Source organism: Mastomys coucha, unplaced genomic scaffold (assembly GCF_008632895.1).
Source record: "Mastomys coucha isolate ucsf_1 unplaced genomic scaffold, UCSF_Mcou_1 pScaffold14, whole genome shotgun sequence".
NCBI lineage: Eukaryota > Metazoa > Chordata > Mammalia > Rodentia > Muridae > Mastomys > Mastomys coucha.
The window spans coordinates 98,336,869-98,358,884 of NW_022196896.1; the positions used below are offsets into that span (position 1 = coordinate 98,336,869).

General features: G+C 43.3%; 1 protein-coding gene across 3 annotated transcripts in view; it reads left to right on the top strand.

The window, feature by feature from the left end:
* The first annotated feature begins 14 nt into the window (after positions 1-14).
* Positions 15-22,016, top strand: part of Xrcc5 (X-ray repair cross complementing 5) — a 91,693-nt gene continuing 69,691 nt past the window's right edge. Inside the window, exons 1-8 of one of the 3 annotated variants that reach the window (XM_031367893.1) lie at positions 15-173; positions 2,876-2,989; positions 5,469-5,652; positions 7,878-7,926; positions 8,981-9,103; positions 12,790-12,981; positions 18,252-18,366; positions 19,403-19,541. In XM_031367893.1, coding sequence (XP_031223753.1) covers positions 153-173; positions 2,876-2,989; positions 5,469-5,652; positions 7,878-7,926; positions 8,981-9,103; positions 12,790-12,981; positions 18,252-18,366; positions 19,403-19,541 — 937 coding nt within the window. In that variant the 5' untranslated portion in view covers positions 15-152. Of the gene's footprint in view, positions 174-2,874; positions 2,990-3,771; positions 3,872-5,468; positions 5,653-7,877; positions 7,927-8,980; positions 9,104-12,789; positions 12,982-18,251; positions 18,367-19,402; positions 19,542-22,016 lie in introns of those variants that run through there. The other 2 variants (XM_031367894.1, XM_031367895.1) reach the window with 2 other exon arrangements.

Consider the following 22,016-nt stretch of genomic DNA (forward strand, 5'->3'; position numbering starts at 1 on the left):
CGAGAGTTCTGCGCATGTGCAGAGCCCAGGAGCAGGGCTTACCCCGCCTTGCACGCAGAGCGGGACGTCTGGATCTGTGGGTTGCCCGGAACTGAGTTGCGACACTCTCGGTTTCCGCCCGGAAAAAGTAACCAAACCACCTGAGGACCAGCATGGCGTGGTCCGGTAATAAGGTATTGAGAGCAGGGTCTTTTGCCTTTCCTAAGCCGGGGATCCGCAGAGGGTGGTTCGGTAGCAGGAGCTCTGGGAATCGCAGTGGGAGTCAGCACTGAAGGATGAATGCCCAAAACGAAAGGCTTGGGGTTCGGAGTTCTGCATTTGAAGTCTTGTGCACCTTCACGCTCCCGCAGTCCTCCCTCCCGCCTCTCCTGCTTTGCATCCTCCCATCCTCCCTGGCAGCTTCAGTTTACTTTCTGTCCACTCCACCTGCTAACACAGACGTCCTTTATTGCTTCTGAACCTGGCTTAAAAAAAAAATCTATATAAGTTCGCGAGGTTAGTCCCCTACATGACAGGCTTGTAAAACTTCAGAGAGGGATTCTGTGAGATTCTGGGAGTGAAATAACTCAGGGTGTAAAGTGTCATATTATTATTGCCTTCATAATAATTAAAAACCTCGAATTTATTGAAAGCGTACTGTGTGAGGCACAACTAAGCTTTTTATTCCTATTTAATTAAATCTTCTTAGCTTGTAAGTAGGAGAACCAAGACATGAAGAATTGAAGTGATTAGAACGTGGTCACCCTTTCCATGGGGTGGTAAAACAGGAATGGGAATCCAAGCCATTTTCAGAGCCCTGAAAGAAAAACAGACCAAAATGCTCTATTGCTAAGAATCTATGACACCTTGGCTTCCTAGATTAATAACGGAAATTACAGTGAACTTTAAAGAGATTGTTTTTGATCACTAGAGAGATGCAATTGCAAGAATCCATTTCTTCACCGACTCACCTATTCATTTAATACAAACAAGAGAGGGGTTCACAGAGCTCTATTTTCCTCCACCCCCATTTGGGAAATTTTGATTAAATTATGAACTCATAATGATGTTGCTCACTTCCTTTGTTCCTCTGCTTTCAGTTGTTGAAAACGTTGTAGCTCCCGGGAAGGACTTACTGTGGCAGATGTACTTGAGATAAAGTCCTAGCAGGCTGTATTGCTTCAGGGTAGTAATGAAGAGCTGCAGTACCCTCCCATTGTCGTCCCTGGTTTTCCTACTGCTTCCAGACAAAGACTTTAAATTATCATAAACCATACAGAATCTTCATACTGTCAAACTCTTGATGCCTTTCTCTGAATCTCTAATTCTTGACAAGACTTCCAGTCCTTTTTTTGTTTGTTACTTTAAAAGTAGACTTGTGGCCATATATTCAAGGAACACAGCCAGTATATTTTGTGATTCCCATGCATTTTTTTTTAAAAGATTTTTAGGCTGAGAGAATCAGTGTGAGATGTAAATTTAATTCCTCTCAAAGGTACTCTGTAGTTTATTCCTGTTCATCCGCAAATAAGTTGTCATTGCTTCTGAAACCTGTTAATATCAGAGTATCTTGTGGGTCTATTCTTTATGAACTAAAGGAAAATAGTATTTTCTTTGAGTGTTGCACAAAAGTCAAATTTGGGAATCATACCCGTACTGTAGGAGCTCGTCCAGGTTTTCCAAATACCTCTAGAGTCAGATGTTACCGTCTTAATTGATTACTTTTCAGTCTTTGTCTCCTAAGAGATGATGCCCAGAATCTCTCATATTCTGTCTGGTCAGCACAAAGCACAGATGTAGGATCAGGACTGTTAATTCTGCAAACTGCCTTAGACCTCATCAGGCCCAACAATTTTATGCCTGACTGAATTAACTAACAGTGAGTTTAAGTTGCCTAGGGGTCAGAGCTAATTAGAGGAGATGGGATTAGACCCAGGTCTCTAGCTTGCTAATCTAGGTTTTTTGTTTTTGTTTTTTGTTTTTCCACACCAAAAGACCCTTCATTTTCTTTCTTGAATACATTATAGTGTTTTAACAATCTAAAATGTTCATGAGGATGGAATGGTGAAGCCATATCATCTTAACTCAATCTATAGTTTATTTTGAAATTTTGAGTTCAGGCCTTTTGCAGGTTCTGCTTACTTAAATTTTGGTGCACATGCATAGAGCTTCACATATGTCTTGTTTTGCACCTAATTTGTTTGTTTTTCTTAGTCTCTGTGATAGTATTAATCATCAAATTGATGATTTAGAATCATGGGGTCAGATAGGCCTTTGGGCCTTTCTGTGCCGGGATTGTCTTGATTATGGTAATTGATGTGCAAAGACCCACCTCAACTATGGATACGACCATTCCCTTGTCAAAGGACTTAGGATTTTATACAATGGGAGAGGCAAACTGAACACTGGCATGTGTGCATTCATTGTGCTTTGGATGTAACAAGACCAGCTGTGACTGGATGTAACATGACCAGCTGCCTCAAGCTCCTGATGACTTGTTATGGCTCCCTCACTATGATGAGCTATAACCTAGAACTATGACCTAAAATAAAGGCTTTATCTCTTAAGTTACCTTTGCCAGGGTATTTATCACAACAATAGGAAAAGAAACCCAGAGAGTCCCCAGTATATGATTGCTATTTAATGACCTGATACCATTGCTTATGACTGTGACATTATTGACGCCTCCATCTATGTGGCTTTTAGGAAATATTAGAACCATTCACAGGCTCTCCAGAGTGGAACTTCACATGTTTTTGAAACTTTACATGTCTTGCACATGTACACACGTGTTCTCTCCCTTTATCCTTCTTTACGTAGCAGGGCAGGGACCCATTTTAGAAACTTTGCTAATAGCATCTTTTTTCTTGTGTACTTTTTGGGCCTTTGTTTCTAGGCAGCTGTTGTGCTGTGTGTGGATGTGGGGGTTGCCATGGGTAATGCCTTTCCTGGTGAAGAATCCCCACTTGAACAAGCAAAGAAAGTGATGACTATGTTTGTCCAACGACAGGTAAGTTTCAGGTTAACCTTAAGCTTGTAAGCCATGCCTTGAACACTCATTGCCTTCGGTTCCTTACATAAGACACCAGCCTCCACTGTATTCTTAGCCTGTGCTTTTCAGAATCTGGGGGCGTTTCTTATGTGTACTCAAGCCTGCTTACCCCTAGAGCCTGATATTTGCTTTTCATGACCCAACCCCTTCTCTAGATGTAATAGTTGTTAGCAGAAAGGAAAGGCAGTCAATATAAAATGTTTAATAAAAATCTCTAAAGCCAGATGAGTTGCATCTGAATCCATGCTTTACCTGTCATGTACTAATCCCAAGATCTCAAGCAAGCCCTTCAATTTGTTTGTGCCTAGTTCAGTTTTTTTTTCAGTGCATTACAAATATTAATATCTTAAGTGACTTTTTTAAAAAGTCATAGTCAGGCAGCAGTGGCGCTGGTCTTTGATCCCAGCACTTGGGAGGCAGAGTCAAGTGGATTTATGAGTTCAAGGCCAGCCTAGTCTACAGAGCAAGTTCCAGGACAGCCAGGACTATACAGAGAAGCCCCAAGTAAAAAAAAAAAAAAACCAAGAAAAACAAAAAAAACAAAAAAAACAAAACCAAATCAAACCAAACCAAAAACAAAGAAAAGAAGAAGTCACTGATCATGGCGGATGAGTGATGGAGAGGCTGGGGTAGGCTCAGGCAGGGCTCTTTTCCAACCCCCTTTTGATTACTTGTTACTTGTTGCTGCACCAAAAGTACTTGACAAAGCAACTTATACAAGGGGTTATTTTGGTTCACAGTTCCAAGGTCCAGTCGGCCATGTCAGGGAAGGCCTGGATATAGGAGCTTGAGGCAGCTGGTCACACTGCGTCTGCAGTTAGGAAGCCGAGGGAGGCGAAGGTCAGTGGTCAGTTCCCTTTCTCCTTGTATTCAGCCCGGGACTCCCACATGGGGTCCAGTGATACTCACACTTAGGGTGGCTCTTCCACCTCAATTCTCCAGCTAATTCCCCACAGGCTAATCTAATCTATGTAGTCATTCATAGGAGTGCCCAGAGATTTGTTTCTCAGATTCTAGATCTTGTCAAATTGACAGTATTAGCCACCACTCCCCTCTTTTACTACCTCTCCCTAGTTTTTAAAAATTGAGACAGTGTCTTTCCCAGCTCAGGCTGGCCTGCAGCTCTCAGTTCTCACGTCAGCCTCCTGAGTGCTGGGATTACAGACATGAGGTACCATTTCCGTGGGTGTTTTCCCCGCTGCAGCCTCTTACCCAGTTGCACTTGGATGGTGGGCGGCTGGGGTTGGAGTTACCTGAAGGCTCACCTGCTGTGGATGTCCAAGATGGCGCGGGTGGAGAGGTGGATGATGGTGCCTTATGGCAGTCGTGAACTCAGAAAGGCCTTACATTGATATACACATGGAGTTTGGGAGCCTCACAAGGAGCCTCACTACTTATAGGAGTGTTCTAAGAGTAAACAATTCCCAGAGGCCCTGCCTGTGTTGGGGTTATAGAAACCGCAGACTGCCCTTTTGTTGTTTTGTGTCTGCCAATAAGTCATCGAATCCAACCGAGTTCACATTTAAGGATGGGAAGGGAATTAGACTCTCTTCTTTTAATAAAAAGTAGCCTGCAAATGCAAAGGGATGGATGTTAGCTATCTTCAAGACACCTAACATAACGCTTCAATGCCCTGTGTGCGAAGTATGAAAAATAATTTTCCCCATCAGACAGTGTTGCTTTCAGGAATAAAGCAATTCTGTAACCTTCAGCCCTCAGAAGGCTGGAGCATTTGAGGTCAGCACGGGCTATACAGCAAGTTTTAAGCCAACTTGGGCTACAGGAAAAGACCCTGTTTCAAAAACAGCTGCCCTGGTTTATAATTTCTGTTTCTGGTATAAAGAAAAAAAACAAACCACAAAAACCTAATGGAAAATAACTTAGAGGAGAAAGGGTTTATGTTTGTTCACGGTCCAGGTTAACCCATCATTCTGGGGAAGTGCTGAGGGCAGGGACTGAAAACTGCTTTATCACAGCTAAGTCAGGAGCAGGAGAGTGAGGCATGCACTGTGCTGAGATGAGAAGGAAGACCTACAGATAATGAAAAAGCTGCTTAGGTGCAGGAGAGATGGCTCAGAGGTTAAGAGCACGGGCCACCCTTCTAGAGGACAGGCTCAATTCCCAGCACCCACATGGTGGTGCACAACCATCCACATCTCTATTTCCCAGGGATCCGTATTCTTGGGGCACCAACTACAAATATGAACAGATGTACACACGGGTGAAACACCCATCTATATATAAGCGTAAGATAATTTTTAAAAACTAGAAAAAGTCTGCTTAGGGCATAACTACCATTGTTAGTAGTCCCGTGTTTGTATCTAGTAGCCCTAGGGACCTGCTTAAGGGGGTGTGGCTTCCTGCTCCCCGAAGGTCAGGGGTCCTCTTCCTCCTAGGCTGTTCGAATAGTCTCCAGCCTCTGACTGTTCCTTCCCAGGTATTTTCGGAGAGCAAGGATGAGATCGCGTTAGTCCTCTATGGCACAGACAGCACGGATAATGCCCTTGCTGTGGAGGACCAGTATCAGAACATCACAGTGCACAGACACCTGATGCTGCCAGATTTTGACTTGCTGGAAGACATAGGAAGCAAAATCCAACCGAGTTCTCAACAAGCTGACTGTATCCTTTCTGTGCCCCAAAGACAAGAAATTTCCCTTTACCTAGTGAATCATAATTCAGTTTGGTGAGGCTCTCCCAGAGTCCCAGATGTGAATATCTGGGCATATTTTCCTCTGAGGAAAAGGGGTTGTGTAACTGATATGGAGTTAATTAGTTAATACCGAGCTCCTGGGCTTCTAGTGTCTGGCTCTTTCTTTGTGCTGTAATGTTGAGAGGTTGGGGAGAATAGGAAGTGGGAAATCCTAGGGAGTGTATGCGTTTATTGGCCAGGGAATGGGTTTGGTAGCATTGTTTGTAGGCTGTCTTAAGATTCAGTTGCTGTGAAGAGACACCATGACCGCAGCAGCTCTTACAAAGGAAAACATTTCACTGGGGCTGCCTTACAGTTCAGAGGTTCAGTCCGTTCTCGTGGCAGGAAGCGTGGTAGTGTGCTGACATGGTGCTGGAGAGTAGCTGAGAGTTCTACATCTCAATCCACAGGTGGCAGTAAGAAAGAGGGAGAGGGAGAGAGAGAGAGACACCCCAGTGACACACTTCTTCCAACAAGGTCACAGCTACTCCAACATGGTCACACCTAATCCTTTCAAATAGTGCCATTCCCTATGAGCCTCAAGGGCCATTTTCTTTCTTTCTTTTTTCTTTTTAAGATTTATTTTGCCGGGTGGTGGTGGCGCACGCCTTTAATCCCAGCACTTGGGAGGCAGAGGCAGGTGGATTTCTGAGTTCGAGGCCAGCCTGGTCTACAGAGTGAGTTCCAGGACAGCCAGGGCTACACAGAGAAACCCTGTCTCGAAAAACCAAAAAAAAAAAAAGATTTATTTTATTTTAATTTTATGCATATGAGTACATATATAGCTAGCTGTACAGATGGTTGTGAGCCTTCATATGATTGTTGGGAATTGAATTTAGGACCTCTGCTGGCTCCGGTCAACCCTGCTTGCTCCAGCCCAAAGATTAATTTATTATTATACATAAGTACACTGTAACTGTCTTCAAACAGCATCAGAAAAGGGTGTCAGATTTCATTACAGGTGGTTGTGAACCACCATGTGGTTGTTGGGATTTGAACTCAGGACCTTTGGAAGAGCAGTCGGTGCTCTTACCCGCTGAGCCATTTCACCAGCCCCCTCAGGGGTCATTTTCACCCAGACTACTACAGAACTCTATTCAGAAGATTCCAGCGCCAAATGTCTCTGTTCTTCTGGATGAAGGATGCTTTTATGCCAAATATTAAGTTGCTATTGAAGCAGAGATTTCTCGTTTCTTACCTCTTCCACAGAGGCCTGCTCCAGGTTGATTCTCTGTTGGTGTGCTAAGATGCCGCCAGTAATTAAACTGGGGAAGATAGGGTTTATTTTAGTTTCCTTATGGAAGGAAGCCAATGCAAGAGCTCAAGCAGGAGCCTGAAGCACAAACAAATAGAGGAATGCTGCTTACTGGCTTTCTCCCTGGGCTCATGTTCAGCTATCTTTCTCAAACAGCCCAGGCCCACCTGTGTAGAGATGGCACCACTCACAGTGGTCTGGGCTTCCTACATCACTTAGTAATTAAGAAAATGCCCCACAGAAATGCCAACAGGCCAGCCACAGACATGCCAACAGGCCAGCCTAATAGACACAATTCTTGAGTTGTTCAGCCTCCTAGGTGTGTCAAGTTCACAATCGAGATTAGTCATGAAAATAAAACTCTGTCTCAACACACACACACACACACACACACACACACACACACACACACGCACGCACACAGAGAGAGAGGGAGAGAGAGGGAGAGAGAGAGAGAGATAAGGGTTCTAATTTTAAAGAGTGTATTTTTAGTATTTTTCTAAAAAGTTAGAAGTACCATTCTTGACCACTAGAAGGCGCTGCTGTGTTTGGTATGGCTTGCATTGTATTTAAGAATGGACTGACGACCAAATATGGGTTCTAAGAACTGTTAAGATCAAATATGGGTTCTAAGAACTGTTAAATGACATCTTAGGGTTTTTTGTTAAATGAATATATGTTAAGTCTCTTGTTTTTTGTCCCCCCTCACACTATTTGTCAGGATGTATATTGAAAGCAGTAATGAAATAGAATCTGGAAGAGGGACACATGGGGCAAGCCCTTTCAAGTCGTAGACATCAGTGTCTACGGTTGTCACTAGTGTGGGCTTTGCTGGAAGAAACTATGATGTTTGTGAAACGAGGGGAGTGTTGGCATTCTTTCAATCCTTAACTAGCTGAGTCCTGGATGCCCTGATTGTGTGCATGGATTTGATTCAGCGTGAAACCATGTGAGTGTCGCACCTGAAGACAGGAGAGTGGCTTTCTGGGAAAAATATGGGTCGATGTGTTCAGATGGGGTGTGGTTTGTTGTTAATCAAGTAGCAGGCTAGTCTGGCAGCACTTTCCTAGCTTTTGAAAATTTAAAACAAAGGACTACCTTTGGTGGGAGTTTTCTCTGGGTGAAATAAGTATTTGGCATACTTTGATATTCTTATTTGGTTACCTCAAATCTTTAAAAAGTACTAAGTGGTATGATCCGTAAGTAGCTGGTGTGCTGTACACAGTAACTGTCAGTGTCCTCATCCGTTCTTTGCTTCATGTCTGTGTCTTGAAAGTGCTTGCCCTTGAACACATAGGGTTCATCTTTACAAAAGACACCTTGTGATAACATCCCGGGCCTGGGTCTCTATTATTGTTTCTCAGTCAGTACCCTTTGCAAAATCTTGCAGCTAATCCCAGGTATAGTTCTCAGCAAGACATTTGGGAAGGGAAGCTGCCAGGCTGATGTCTTCTTACTCCTGGGAGTCCCTCGTTTACGTTCGGAAGCTGTGCAGGTGGGAAGGCATTGCTTAAACCACAGTGCTAGGGAGCAGGGCTAGGAACACAAGAATATTACACTTTATAATGGTGAGCCAAGTGTGAACAATATGAAGCTGATTACGTATTTAATAGGAACTCCACTGAGCTTTGAGAATGTAATCACACTTAATTACATCTAGACTCACTCCTTCATCTCTCAGATCAGTGATCAAGTATATTTCGACTCTTAGAAAAAAGTTTAGGAGACTACTTCCTTTAAAATTGCCTTTTTATTTTTATATTTTGTGTCTGTGAGTGCACACGCACACATGCATGTGTGCCCACTTATGTGTACACTCTACAGCATGTGTTGGAGGCCAGAGGACAACTTCATGGAGTTAGCTTTCTTTGTGTGCCCTGGGTGAGTTTTGGTGACTGAAGGCAGGCCACAGGCTTGCACAGCAGTCATCTCTGTGTGGTGAGCCACCTCCCTAGGCCTCAGAGAATGAATGACCTCTTAACTGTGATCATTCTGTCTTGCAGAGGGAAGAAGTTTGGGAAGAAGCATATTGAAGTGTTTACTGACCTCAGCAGCCCATTCAGCCAAGACCAACTGGACGTTATCATTTGTAACTTGAAGAAGTCTGGCATCTCTCTCCAGTTCTTGTAAGATCCTGAGAATAATGCCTAGGGGCTCTTGGCGTCCCTCATGCAGGGAGCGGGGGCCCGTGTAGATGGCTCCCGGGAGGCTTCTGTTTCAACTGAGCACGGGATCTGCTAGGTGGCTGATTGGCCACCCTGCATGTATCAGCCATTCCTGTGTTCATGGAACTATTCTGAGCTGGGGTGAGAAAGAGAAAATAGTGAGACAGAGAAACTGAGCTCAATAGCAAATCACTGCTTTTAGAACCAAAGAATCAGACTCCATCTTTTGAGGCTATTCAGTTTCTCTCCTGTCTGCATAGACACCATTGGCACCCTGATAGTTCCTTTCTTTTTTTTTTTGGTTTTTTTGAGACAGAGTTTCTCTGTGTAACCGTGGCTGTCCTGGAACTCACTCTGTAGACCAGGCTGGCCTCGAACTCAGAAATCCACCTGCCTCTGCCTCCCAAGTGCTGGGATTAAAGGCATGCGCCACCACCGCCCGGCGATAGTTCCTTTCTTGTGTGGTTCAGAGAGTGATGTCTGCAAACAGCAGTAGATTGAGGGTACACAGATCGGTTATGTTGGGAATCAACTTATAGTACATCTAATGTATATGTTTAACCCTTTCTCAGGATGCATACACATAATAAAATATAATTTGTTATGTGTATTATAAAATTTGAGGAGAAAACATGTATTTTATAGTTTAAAAGGAAGAGGGTCCCTCCTCTCACAGTAACTTGAATTTTCCCTCTAGCATTTACTTTCCATGTCTTCCATCTAAAAAATTCCTGTCATACTAATCCTTCCTGCTGCATTTAAAACCCATTTCTTCTCATCCTATTTTTGGCTGAAGCAGAGTGATGATACAGGATGTTGAATTATTAATCTGATCAGGGACGTTCACTTTTCAAACTGAGAGCTGCACTAAGAAGCCTTCATTCAGTTCAAAGTGGTAAGCCTGTGGCCTCTTAGACTGCCTGCCATGGGGGATTACGAACCCCTCTAGCATGCACGTGCGTCCCCCTCGAGACTGCTGAGGGACATCTTCCTGTGGGACTGTGGAGTCGACTTCAGAAGAGCCCAGCACATCGGCACTTGTTAAGATGCTACTTCAGAGAAATTAAATGCTCTTTAAGTGATACTTGTCACTGAGCTGGGGTTTCTCAGCTGCGGAAGGCCCGCTTAGCTCCATCTCCTGGTCTCAGGATGCCTCCTGTTTGAGGCATATTGTACTGCGCTTTCTGCAGACGTCATTTGGAAGAGTTACTTTTAATCTATTTTCCTATGTGAGTCCACAGTAGCGCACTCGGGAGGAAGGAAGTCTTCCGCTTGCTTGTGCTGTGCTGGATGCATTTGCTCTGTTGCTTATGTTTTCTTCCTGTACTACACGCTGCCACCTGCTGTTCAGGCCATCTCAAGTGTTGCCAGTTGCCTTAGATCCATTTAAAATGTAGTACTTGTTCCTTCAGCGTAATTTTTAGCTTCCTCTACTCTGGTCAGATACAGCAGAGAAAGAGCTGTAACTGTAACTTTTTCTAGGATAAGCCTGCTCAAGCTTCACTTTCACATTATTTTTCTCTTCCTGGTGATGCTACAGTCACAGTCAGTACCTATTACAAACTGTGACACACACACACACACACACACACACACACACACACACACGAGCACTGTAGCTTGATGTGTCATGCAGGCTGTGTGGATCTGTCATGCTAAGTAAACAGAGAAAAGGTTTTACCCAGAAAGCCTAACTTTAAGTATAACAAGCAGAATGATTCCTGGCCTGTAAAGTACCCATCCATCCCTAGGGGCGACCTATAGAGTGCAGGGAAAGGATTTCCTGATTCAGCTGTGTTCGGGAGAGTGAAGTGAAGTCAGGTATGCAGAGCACAAGAGCTTCACCCTGTTGGTCAGGTGACTGAGTGGCTCTGGTCCAGTTGTTTCAGCTCAGTTGCTTTAGTTCCTTTTTAGAAATCAGAAGCAGAAATCTCCACTGACTTAGTCTATGAGAATCCCTGCTATCGTTTCAATGAAACATTTCTACAGTACCATATTATAATATTATCTTGAATGTAGTTGGGTGGCTTTTCAGTTTGCATATGCATTGATTAATATTTATTTTAGATTAACCTGATTTTTATTTTCTATGTTTGGGTGTTTTGTTCGCATGTCTATCTGTGTACCACATATGTGCTTGGTGCCCATGGAAACCAGAAAAAGGTATTGGATCCCTTGGAACTAGAGTTCCATGTGGTTGTAAGCTGCCATATAGGTGCCAGGAACCAAATCTGGGTCCTCTGCAAGATTAACAAGTTCTCTTAACTGCTGAACTAGCTCCCCAGCCTCTGATTATCGAATATGTTTTGTGGTTCATAATCCCAACCTAGATTTAGCCTCATTTCAAACAACTAGAGAGAAAAATAACAGATTTGGGTTTTATTTCTGTCTGGGAATATTCTGATTTCTGGATAAGATTTTAATGTCACAATAGCATTTGAATTTTAAGTATTTTATGTTTCACCACCTCATTTCTTATTATGACCACCACTTGCAGTGCTGGGGGTTAGATTCCAGGCCCCATGCATGCTAGGCAGTCAATCACTCTGTCACTGAACTACATTCTCAGCTTCATACTCAAATCCTTGAGGGATCCTAGGTAGCTTCCCCAGCACTCTAGGCCTTGCTCTAGGACGCATTTCTTCCTGACCTTTAACCTCTGGCATTAGTGACCATCAGGGACTTCTTCTAGGTCTCTCCCTCAGGCTGTTGATTCCTGATATTTTTAAAAGTTTGAAGTCAGAGGGTGGAACACTTGAGTCCTTCAGAAGTATACTGCGGGACACACTGTGACACACTACAGTGTCCACGACAAGAAGTTTTCTATGCTTTGTTTTGTTTGTTTGTGTGATTTTTATTTTTCTTAGGGGGAGGGTTACAAGGGTGGAGGACAGATATGAGGGACCAGGAAATGCGGGGACTGTGGTGGGTGATGTGAAACTCACAAAGACTCAATAGAAAGACAAAACCAAGCATACCGCGTCCTTAGCTAGTAGAGTGGGCAGCATGAGGTTGCCTCAGTCGATTCCAGTTGCTATGACAATACAGGCCAGGTGGTTTATTAACAGTTTCCCCTCACAGGTCTGGAGGAAGGGAAATCTGAGCTCACAGTGCCTACACAAATTTTGTATTTGGTGAGGGGGATGTCTGCCTCCCAGGATCCTTCAGGTAGGATGCTGTGACATCACATGACAGGAAGGATGGAAAAGGTAGAAGGGCACGTAGTCCCCTGCTCAGCCATTGGTCAACCTGCTGACCCCCCCAACCCCCACTTAAGTTTCAATATAGGAAAATTGGGGCACAGGCCATAGTAGAGCAGTGTGGAAGAAGCCATTCTGAGAGGGCAACCAGTACAAGGCAGCAAGGTGAACCGTGGAGATGGAGGGAAGGGCTCCAAGACCCGGCTGTTTCCACACGGAGAGCCTTTTAGTTATTTGGTTGCTGGCAGCCAGTTTCTCCTTTTTATCAAATCAAAAGAGTGTTAGCTGTTTAAAGCTGAAGTCATAACTCAGGTAGATACACGGCATTTGACAGATTAAGTTGACTGGTAGGCAACTATCTTCCCCATTGGTAGTAACGTCCATAGGGTTGGAATCCAGGTTTGGAATCCAGAGTTCATTTTCATTCCTGGCAATCTTTCCCGATAGTCTGCCTTTTCCAATTGTCAAGAATGGGGAGCCTGGCGAGAGAGGAGACCTTGACTCCGGCTTGGACCACTTCAAACCCTCCTTCCCTCAAAAAGGACTTACTGAGCAGCAACAGGAAGGCATCCGCATGGTGACAAGGATGATGCTGTCTTTAGAAGGCAAAGACGGGCTGGATGAAATTTATTCCTTCAGGTAGGAAGTGGGGACACCAGCACCGAGACTCTCGGTCTGCCCACATGATCTCTCTCCTCAGGCGGCCCCTTAATGCTGTCTCTCTCTGAGCAGTCATTCTTTATACGTGTTCTGACTTTTATTAAAGAAGTCTCCAGCTCACTCTTAATCTCCTTTTATTAGTTGGTGTGGTTTGCCCAGGGTTCTCATTTACTTCCAGATGTGTGACTGAAGTTTGGGAGTATATAGAGGCCTCAGAGAGAAAATGATAGACTTCATCTTTATTCTACGCTTGGGGCACATTTACATTTCTATATTTACTAAAGCCATTTAAAAATGTTTAAGTCCTTTTATTAGTATTTATTGGTTATAGGTAATTGTTTTTTATGTCTTTTCATTCACATGAATTATGTCTCTTGATCACACCCACCCCCGTCCTGTCCTCCCATTCCTGCTGATCCCCCCTTTTCTGTGCATCTCCTTTCTACTTTCATGTCTGGTTTTGTTTTTGGGGAGCTGATGGGTTTACCCCGTGGGGCCTGCTAACTGGGGCCTAGGTGTAGGATTACTTACAGACAATGGCTGGCTCACCTGTACTTATGGTGGTGAAGAAAATGTCTCTCTTCTTTTCCCACCAAAAAAAAAAAAGAAAAAAGAAAACCTCTCCTCCTTGCTTATAAAGTGTTAACTGCCTGTAGATCTTGAGGGAAGGGCAGAACCCGCAAGCCCCTCCATGCCAGGATGGAGTGTTGAAAGACCCAGTCTTCTATGATTATAACACCACATTCCACCACTTCCTCTGTTTTTTACAGTTTTTATGACCCATCTTCTACAGTGTTCCCTGAGCCTTGTAGGGGATAATATAGACATCCCATTTAGGGATGAACATTCAATAAACACTTACTTCTAGCGCGCTGACCACCTACAGTCCTACCTGTAGGAATTGCCACTTATTACAAAAAGAAGATTCTCTGACTAGACCTGATATAGCACCACTAATCTATGTGCATGGACATAAATGCTAAGAAGATAATTTGAAGGGCCTAGAGGGATAGCTCAGTGGTTAAAGGTGTTTCCTGCTCTGTCCTGAGTGTGTCCTCATGTGCATATACCCAAACAGACACAGTCACAGACACACAATTTTTAATAAAGACAATTTGAGAAGGATATTATGTCCATTTAGGAAAACAACAGTAGCTTCTTCGATAGGGCCTATGACCTTTGCAGCCATGGGTTTTTGATAGGGATTACAGTACTACATGTGGCCTTTTCTCTCTGTCGTGGACTTTAAATTCAAGCATGGAGGGGTCGGTAGGCATAGCCGTCATGCTACAGTTACATCTGTGGGCCCGTCAGATCGGTATCGCAGTACACAGCGTTCTATTGTGCAACACACAGTAGAGGCAATAGTCTTCTTGTTTGGGGATCTCAGGAGTTTCCCTTACCAGTTATTCATAGTAGTAACCTGCCCCTGGGATTCTCATTTAGTAACCCGTGGCTTCTGGGACAGCTTTGTCACCCACACGGGAACCTGAACCTCTCTACTCCAAGTCTGTAAAGCCCTGTCTTCTAATCTTACAGAGAGGAAGGCTTCCTTATGGCTTAGAAAGACTTTTAGAAAGCGTTTTTTTTTTGTTGTTGTTTTGTTTTGTTTTTTTACTTTATTTATTTGTATGAGTGTTTTGCCTGCATGTATGTGTATGTCCACATGTATGCCCATTGCCCTCAGAAGTCAGAAGAAGGTATTGGATCCCCTGGAACTGGAGTTACAGATGGCTGTGAGCCGTTATATGGGTGCAGGGAATTGAACAAGGGTCTTCTGCAAGAGCTGTCTGTGCTCTGAATCCCTGAGCCATCTCTCCAGCCTCCTTACAGCTTTTTCATAGAGCCTTAGTTTGGTTGACTCTCTGTCTCCTTGCTGTTACACACACACACACACACACACACACACACACACACACACACACACTTACACACATACACACACTCATACACACATGCACATACTCACACACAGAGTTACACAGAGTTCAGGCTTCTTTTATCCCCTCATATGGGCTCTTTCTGGTTTCCCAGCCTCTGTAAACTCCCACATAATCCACATATATAAAAATTAGAAGCCAGGCTCCCCCAATACAGATGAGTGAATATGTATTATTTATCTTTCAGAGCCTGGCTTCTCTTACCTAATACATTTTTCAATGCTATCCACTTTCGTGCAGATCTTATGATTTCCCTTTTCTTTAAAGCTGACAGCAATTCTGTTGTGTATATGTGCCCCATTTTCATTACCCATTCATAGGCTGGTTTCTTTCCTAACTGTTGTGAATAGAACAGCAACAAACATGATATGCAGGTATCTCTGTGGGAGGACACAGGGGCCCTTGTGCAGATGCCCAAAGTTGTATAGCTGCATAGTGCCTAACTCCACATTAATTTCCATAGTAGCTGTACCAGCAAAGAGCATTTTTAATTATGAGAAATGGTGTCATGTCTGAGGCTATCATTGTTCCTTTACTTTTTGATACAGGTTTTAGAGAGCATCATGGGAAGGAATATTATGGTTTTGATTTGAGGCTTTTTTTTTTCTTCTTACTTTAGATCATTAAATTGTGTGAGCAAGTCCTGTTACAACAAATAAGCAAGCAAAACCCCTCTGAGATAAGTATCAGCAACTAAAACACCCCAAGTCCAAGCTCAGAATGTAAAGAATTCATAATCAGTGTCATCACAATGTTGATGTTATGAAGAGAATATGTCCACCTTGGTGTTGGAAAGGGAGATGAACGCCCTGGCTGGTGGAAGTGGTACATGCCTTTAAGGCCGGCAGAGGCAGTGGGAGTCAGTCCTGGGCTACAGAGCAAATTCCAAGACAGCCAAGGCTTCAAGGTGAAATCCTGACTTGAGAAACAACCAAAGGGGGATGGGGCTGGAGAGATGGCTCAAAGGTTAAGAGGTCCTGAGTTCAATTCTCAACAACTGTTATATGGTGGCTCACAACTATATGTAATAGAATCTGATGCCCTCTTCTGGTGTGCCTGAAGACAGCTACAGTGTACACCTATACATAAAATAAAGAAATAATACTTAAAACAAACTAACCAAAACAACCAAAGGGATGAAACCCCTGAAATATCATGTTATACTGTCCGTAGAGGCTGTGGGAGAGACTATCTCTATTATGCGTCTTATTTCAGTTAGAGTTGGATGCACACTTATTCTGAGCAAAGAATCCAGGAAGGTTTATATTGCACCTGCTGCCATATTTTTGAGGAGTGAAGCTTGGCAAAGGTGGCAGTACAAAGTTGGCAAAATAGTGATGTGTGTGGATTCAGAGTCTCGGGATAGTGCCGTGCTGCCTTTGTTTAGGAATTAATCCCATTGACCCATTGCTACATGGAATTGAGGCTGTACGCAAAGCTCTTAGGTGAAGTTGGTCAGCGATTGGAGTTTTTTATGAGTAGCAACAGTCGACCTCTTTTTTCTCAGCTACAGTTTTTAAATATTTCTGGAAATCTGTAATTGACAAGAAATACATCATAATTTTATAAATACAGAAACCCTTGAAATTATTGGTAACTTGGAATGAAATTGTAATTTTCCAAGGGGTCACCAAAGGAACTAGTGAGAAATCCTACAAAGTGAAACATCTTGACTAATAGTGTTCTTGTCACACTGTGTACAGATGACTAATATGTGTTCTTGTCACACTGTGCAGATGTGTGTTCTTAAGCTGTTTCTCTCTCAGCTTTGGGAATACATGCCTTAAGCTAGTGTGTAAATTCACTATTTTAAAATTATCTTCCCCTCTGTCCCAGCAAGCAGATAAATCATTGACTATGTTTGTGTGTCTTTGTACTTTAAACTGCTTTGGTTTTGGGTCTTCCATGTAGGTCAGAACTTTGTCATTCAAATACAGTGACTGTTCTTATTTAAGTTAATTGTAAACAACTGGATTTTCAAATTCAGTTTCTCTGAAACTGCACATGTGTGCTCTTTGGCCCCGGAGACCATTGAAATGAAATCAGAGACTAAAGACTGAAATTTCAGGCAAAGATTTTATTTGGAAGGAAAAGGGGCTTGAGGAAAAAGGACATTGACTGTGAGAAATTATATTAATTTTTTTTTTAAATTATCCTTTTACAGAATCCATTCCTCATGGTTGTCATGGATGAACTAGTAATGCCTCATGAGACAGATTAGATCTGATGCAGATGTAGTCATTTTTCCACAAACCCAAAGCCAAGGTGTACATGAACTTTGTTCAGGCAGAACAGCTACTTGCTACCATGGTTCTGAGGACTGGAACCTGGTGCAGTCTCTCTGACTCTAACTCTGTGGGTAATGTTAGGTAGTTCTCCACTGCTTCATAGACTCTTTCATCTATACCAAGTATCAGTCGTAAGATCTGGCTGGTACATTGCGTGTATTAGATCATAAGTTCCTTTGCCTTCTCTTATTGGATGCCACATTCTACCTCTCATGTGGTTTTCTGTTCTGTTTGGTAAAGGCAAATAAAGCCAGAATTGAAGTTTACTCCCCATCCCACCCCCTAACCCACCCCGAGACAAGGTTTTACTGTGTAGCCTTGGCTGTCCTGGAACTCACTCTATAGACCAGGCTGCCTCTGCGTCCCAAGTGCTGAGATTAAAGCACCACACTTGGCTGAATGTCATCCTTGTTTAAATGAAGCAGTGCTCTATGTTGCATGTGTCTTCTCCCTGCCTTTCTCTGCATTAAAACCTTGTAGAGCTATCTACTTCACACAAAGACCAAGCAGGCTACAGGTTCCTTTATTCTCCGGGTAGTGTTTATGTAACTCTCTTTGTTGTGTGCATATGGAACCATTCTGTCTTTTATTTAGGGGAGTTAGCATTAAGTAATGAATTGTGAGCAGAGCTGCAGACTGGTACCTTGCCTTTGATACTCCAGAGCTGGGGCTCATATCCTCTTCTCTGTCGTTTTCTGGGAGTGACTGAGCGCCTTCCATTATATGCCAACTCTCTGGTGAATGTGTTTTTATCATCTCCTCAGTGGAAAGAAATGATCTCCTAGAGGAGGGCCGAGCAGTCCCTTTCCTGTCAGGACAGTGACTGGAGTTCTCCTTCCCAAGCCAGCTCACCTGTCTCTGGCTCCTTCCCAGCCATGGTTGTCATTTCCCTACCGCCTACCACTCTTTCTCTCTTTACACTCAACAAAAACTTACATCTCATTCTAGTAAAATAAGGAAACCATCTCCTGTAAATTAACATTAGAAAATTGTCTTTCATTATGTGTTTTCCTCTATTAAGTGAGAGTCTGCGGCAACTGTGCGTCTTTAAGAAGATTGAGAGGCGTTCCATGCCCTGGCCCTGCCAACTGACCATCGGCCCCAACTTGTCTATAAAGATTGTAGCCTATAAATCGGTGGGTAGTAAAGTGCTTTTTTTTTTTAAAGCAGTGTTACCAGGCAGATACATATGCTTATGTAAGAAGCCGACGACTCACGTGCGAGTTACTCAGTGTAATTACTGCGTCTCTTACTGCTCTCCCTTTTGATTTAGTCTCTGTGTAGCTTTTCATCTAAAAGGCAGTGAGAAGAGGCTTTGAGAATTGTTTATAGTATGGCTGGGTTCCTTCTTCCTCAGGAACTCAGGCCTTTGTGTCTTTTCCTTTTAGGGGAAAGAACATGTGATGGATTAACTTGTCCTTGTGTGTCATAGGGGGGATGTCAACAATACAGCAGAGTTATGTGTACAGCTGTGGAGATATGGTCATCCCTAATTTAGTTATTAGTGGTCCAATAGTAATAGCATCTATAGGATGTCAAACATGTTGGTTAGTGTCAGTGCTCGTGTGCATTTGCACATCAGAGTTCACTTTCAGAAATCAGTTGCCTTCCGAAGTTATTTGAGTTCCAGTCTGAGTGAGAATATGATCTAAGCTTCAACATGAGCTTCCTTGTTCCCCCCTCAAATATATGCTAAAAATATAATTAAATCTGAGAAATGAATATACAGATATTTTTGTATGTTTAAGAACTTAATTCCCAAATACATGATGAGAACCACAGAGGTAATTTTGAGTTATTTTGGTTTCTGTCAAGACCAAAAGAGCATGCCTAGGGATAGAAATATACTCTCAGTTTTCTTTGTTGGCTTCTCCCTCCCTTTGACTATGGAAAAATGTATTCTCCCTCCTTATTAGTCAATTTGAGAGTTTTCTATAGAAAGTATATGTGTATTCAGAAATCAGTTTGTGCCTATAGCCTACAAAAGGAGAAAAGGGGAATGTAGAAATAGCTATAAGGTATTCCCATTGAAAATAAATCAACATTTAATAAGAGGAAAGAAGAGGCTAAATACTGTAGGTAGAATAGTTATTCAGAGAGTCTGTCAGATTTTCATTTTCTGTGGGTCACTATCTTGTCTCTCCTCATTTTCTATTTATCTTTTGATAATAGATTGTACAGGAGAAATTTAAAAAGATTTGGCTAGTTGTGGATGCAAGAACTCTAAAGAAGGAAGATATACAAAAGGAGACTGTTTATTGCCTAAATGACGATGATGAAACTGAAGTTTCCAAAGAGGACACTATTCAAGGTATGTCACAAGTGTCTGCAGCATAGGCTGGTCACCTAGAGAGCTTCTTTGAGATACAGAGGTGCAGCAGAAACACTGAGTCCTGTAGGTCAGTGGGGACTCCAGCGAGATGGCCCCGGGAAGGACCTGTGTATCTGATCCTTCCAAATTTAGATGTGCCAAGTGACAGGACCTGTACTTGGCTTTATTCTGATGCACAGATTCACTAGCTAGGAGGGTGCTTATAAAGCGGCTGAAGCAGCTTTCGCCCTTATTCTTCAAGTGCCAGTTTCAGGTCTTATAGCCTACTGGATATGCTCACTTAGGGGAAAGTATTATTTGTGATTGTTGTTGTGGCTTAAACACACCAGGCTCTCTAAAGCTGAGCTAAATATACCCAACCCATTTGGCTTAAATAGTATGTTTAGACGACATCTTTATCCAGACAACTTGGAAACTAGCTGAGACTATCTGAATATTCAAGAGCTCAAATCCTCAGATGCCAAATGATGCTTAAGATGGCAGCCAGGGTGCGTGGATCAACTTATTACCAGGTTGTGCACTGCTTAGTATAGTTTTAAGTTTCCAGTTCTGGGGGAAAAATACTCACGTATGGCGTTATATCTTACTGCATGTATTCAAGTATGTGAGGGAATGGGATAGTTTGAGTCTGGTAGTGTGTGCAGTTATGTACAGCATATAGTGAATGCTTTACAACATCTACTACTGGTTTGATTGAATTCGGTAGCATAGCGTAGAGCATGAACCATGACCCTGTCACAAGTGGATCATTCTCTCTGGTGGAAGGACTGGCTCACGGTAGACAGAGGAGCATGAATAGGTGCAGGGCAGGCTCAGAGGGCCTGTGGGGATCCTATGACATGTTCTCTTGTCACAACCCGAGGAAGCAGACTTCCACAGAAGGACTATAGGAGGTACTTTTCTTACTGCTGTGACAGATGTAACTTAGGCAGACAAGGTTCATTTTGGCCCACAGTTTGAGGATATAGTCTGCCAGGCAGGGAGGGGAAGGCAGCAGGGATGTGAGGCCCACTACATCTGTGGTGAGCAAGCTGTGCGCTGCTCATTTTCTCCTTTTTGTTCATGAGACGGTGCCATCCACAGTCAGGGTGGGTCTTCCCACTTCAGTTTAACCCAGAGTAGGAACTTCAGAGGTACACCCAGAGAAGTGTGTCCATGGTGATTCCAAAGGTTTTTTTTTTTTTTAAGATTTATTTATTATTACACATAAATACACTGTAGCTGTCTTCAGACACACCAGAAGAGGGCATCATATCTCATTATGGGTGGTTGTGAGTCACCATGTGGTCACTGGGATTTGAACTCAGGACCTTCGGAAGAGCACTCAGTGCTCTTACCCTCTGAGCCATCCTGACAGCCCTGATTCCAAAGTAATATCAAGCAGATAATCAAGATTGGCCACCAGAAGGACCAAAGCTGATTAACATAAAGTCACACAGCTAGCTGTGCAGAGACACAGAACTAAATTGAGAGCCATGTTCTTCCAAAGTCTGTGCTCCTCCATTCTGTTCAGAACTAGGACCAATAAAGGGTTTTGGATGATAGACTCAGTGTATGCATGATTCTAAGAGCCATTGATAATTTAGGGGATTCACATATGTCTACAGTATTTAGGAGTGTCCCCTGTGGAGATGAGTGTGACAGCTGGATTAGAAAGGGGAGGGACTAGAGGAGAGGGGACCAGTTCTTTAAGTTGTTTGAAGAAAGCTCTGTTACATGGGACAAACAGATTCTTAGGGCAGGCAATGAAGGGGAAGCATTAGGCACTGTCTGGGCCACAGCATGGAAGCTCCTCAGTCCCCCTCTCCCCTTTCTGTAACCGACCCTTTGCCTCTCCCACTGTCTGCACTTATGTGTGGGTTGTTCCCTTTCTTATCCAGAGGGTCTAGTAGACACGTGAGCCAGAGGATGGCGTATGTTACAGTCTCTTCTGTACTCCTTGGCTTGGAGGAACATTATTTGCACTTGAAGTAGAAGAACCAGAGAGCACAGGCAGTTTTCATGAGCACCTCTGAGATTCTGCTAATTCAAATAAGAACATGAGCCAGGCGGTGGTGGCGCATGCCTTTAATCCCAGCACTTGGGAGGCAGAGGCAGGTGGATTTCTGAGTTCGAGGCCAGCCTGGTCTACAGAGTGAGTTCCTGGACAGCCAGGGCTACACAGAGAAACCCTGTCTCAAAAACACAAAAAAACAAAACAAATAAGAACATGATTGAGGAGAAGAAAAAGTTAGGAAGCTGGGCAGTGATGGCTCACACCTTTAATCCTAGCACTTGGGAGGCAGAGGCAGGCGGATCTCTGAGTTCGAGGCCAGCCTGGTCTACAGAGTGAGTTCCAGGACAGCTAGGGTTACACAGAGAAACCCTGTCTCGAAACAAACAAACAAACAAACAAGCAAACAACACACATACACACACAAAAGAAAAAGTTAGGCAAATACTTGGTTTAGGGTC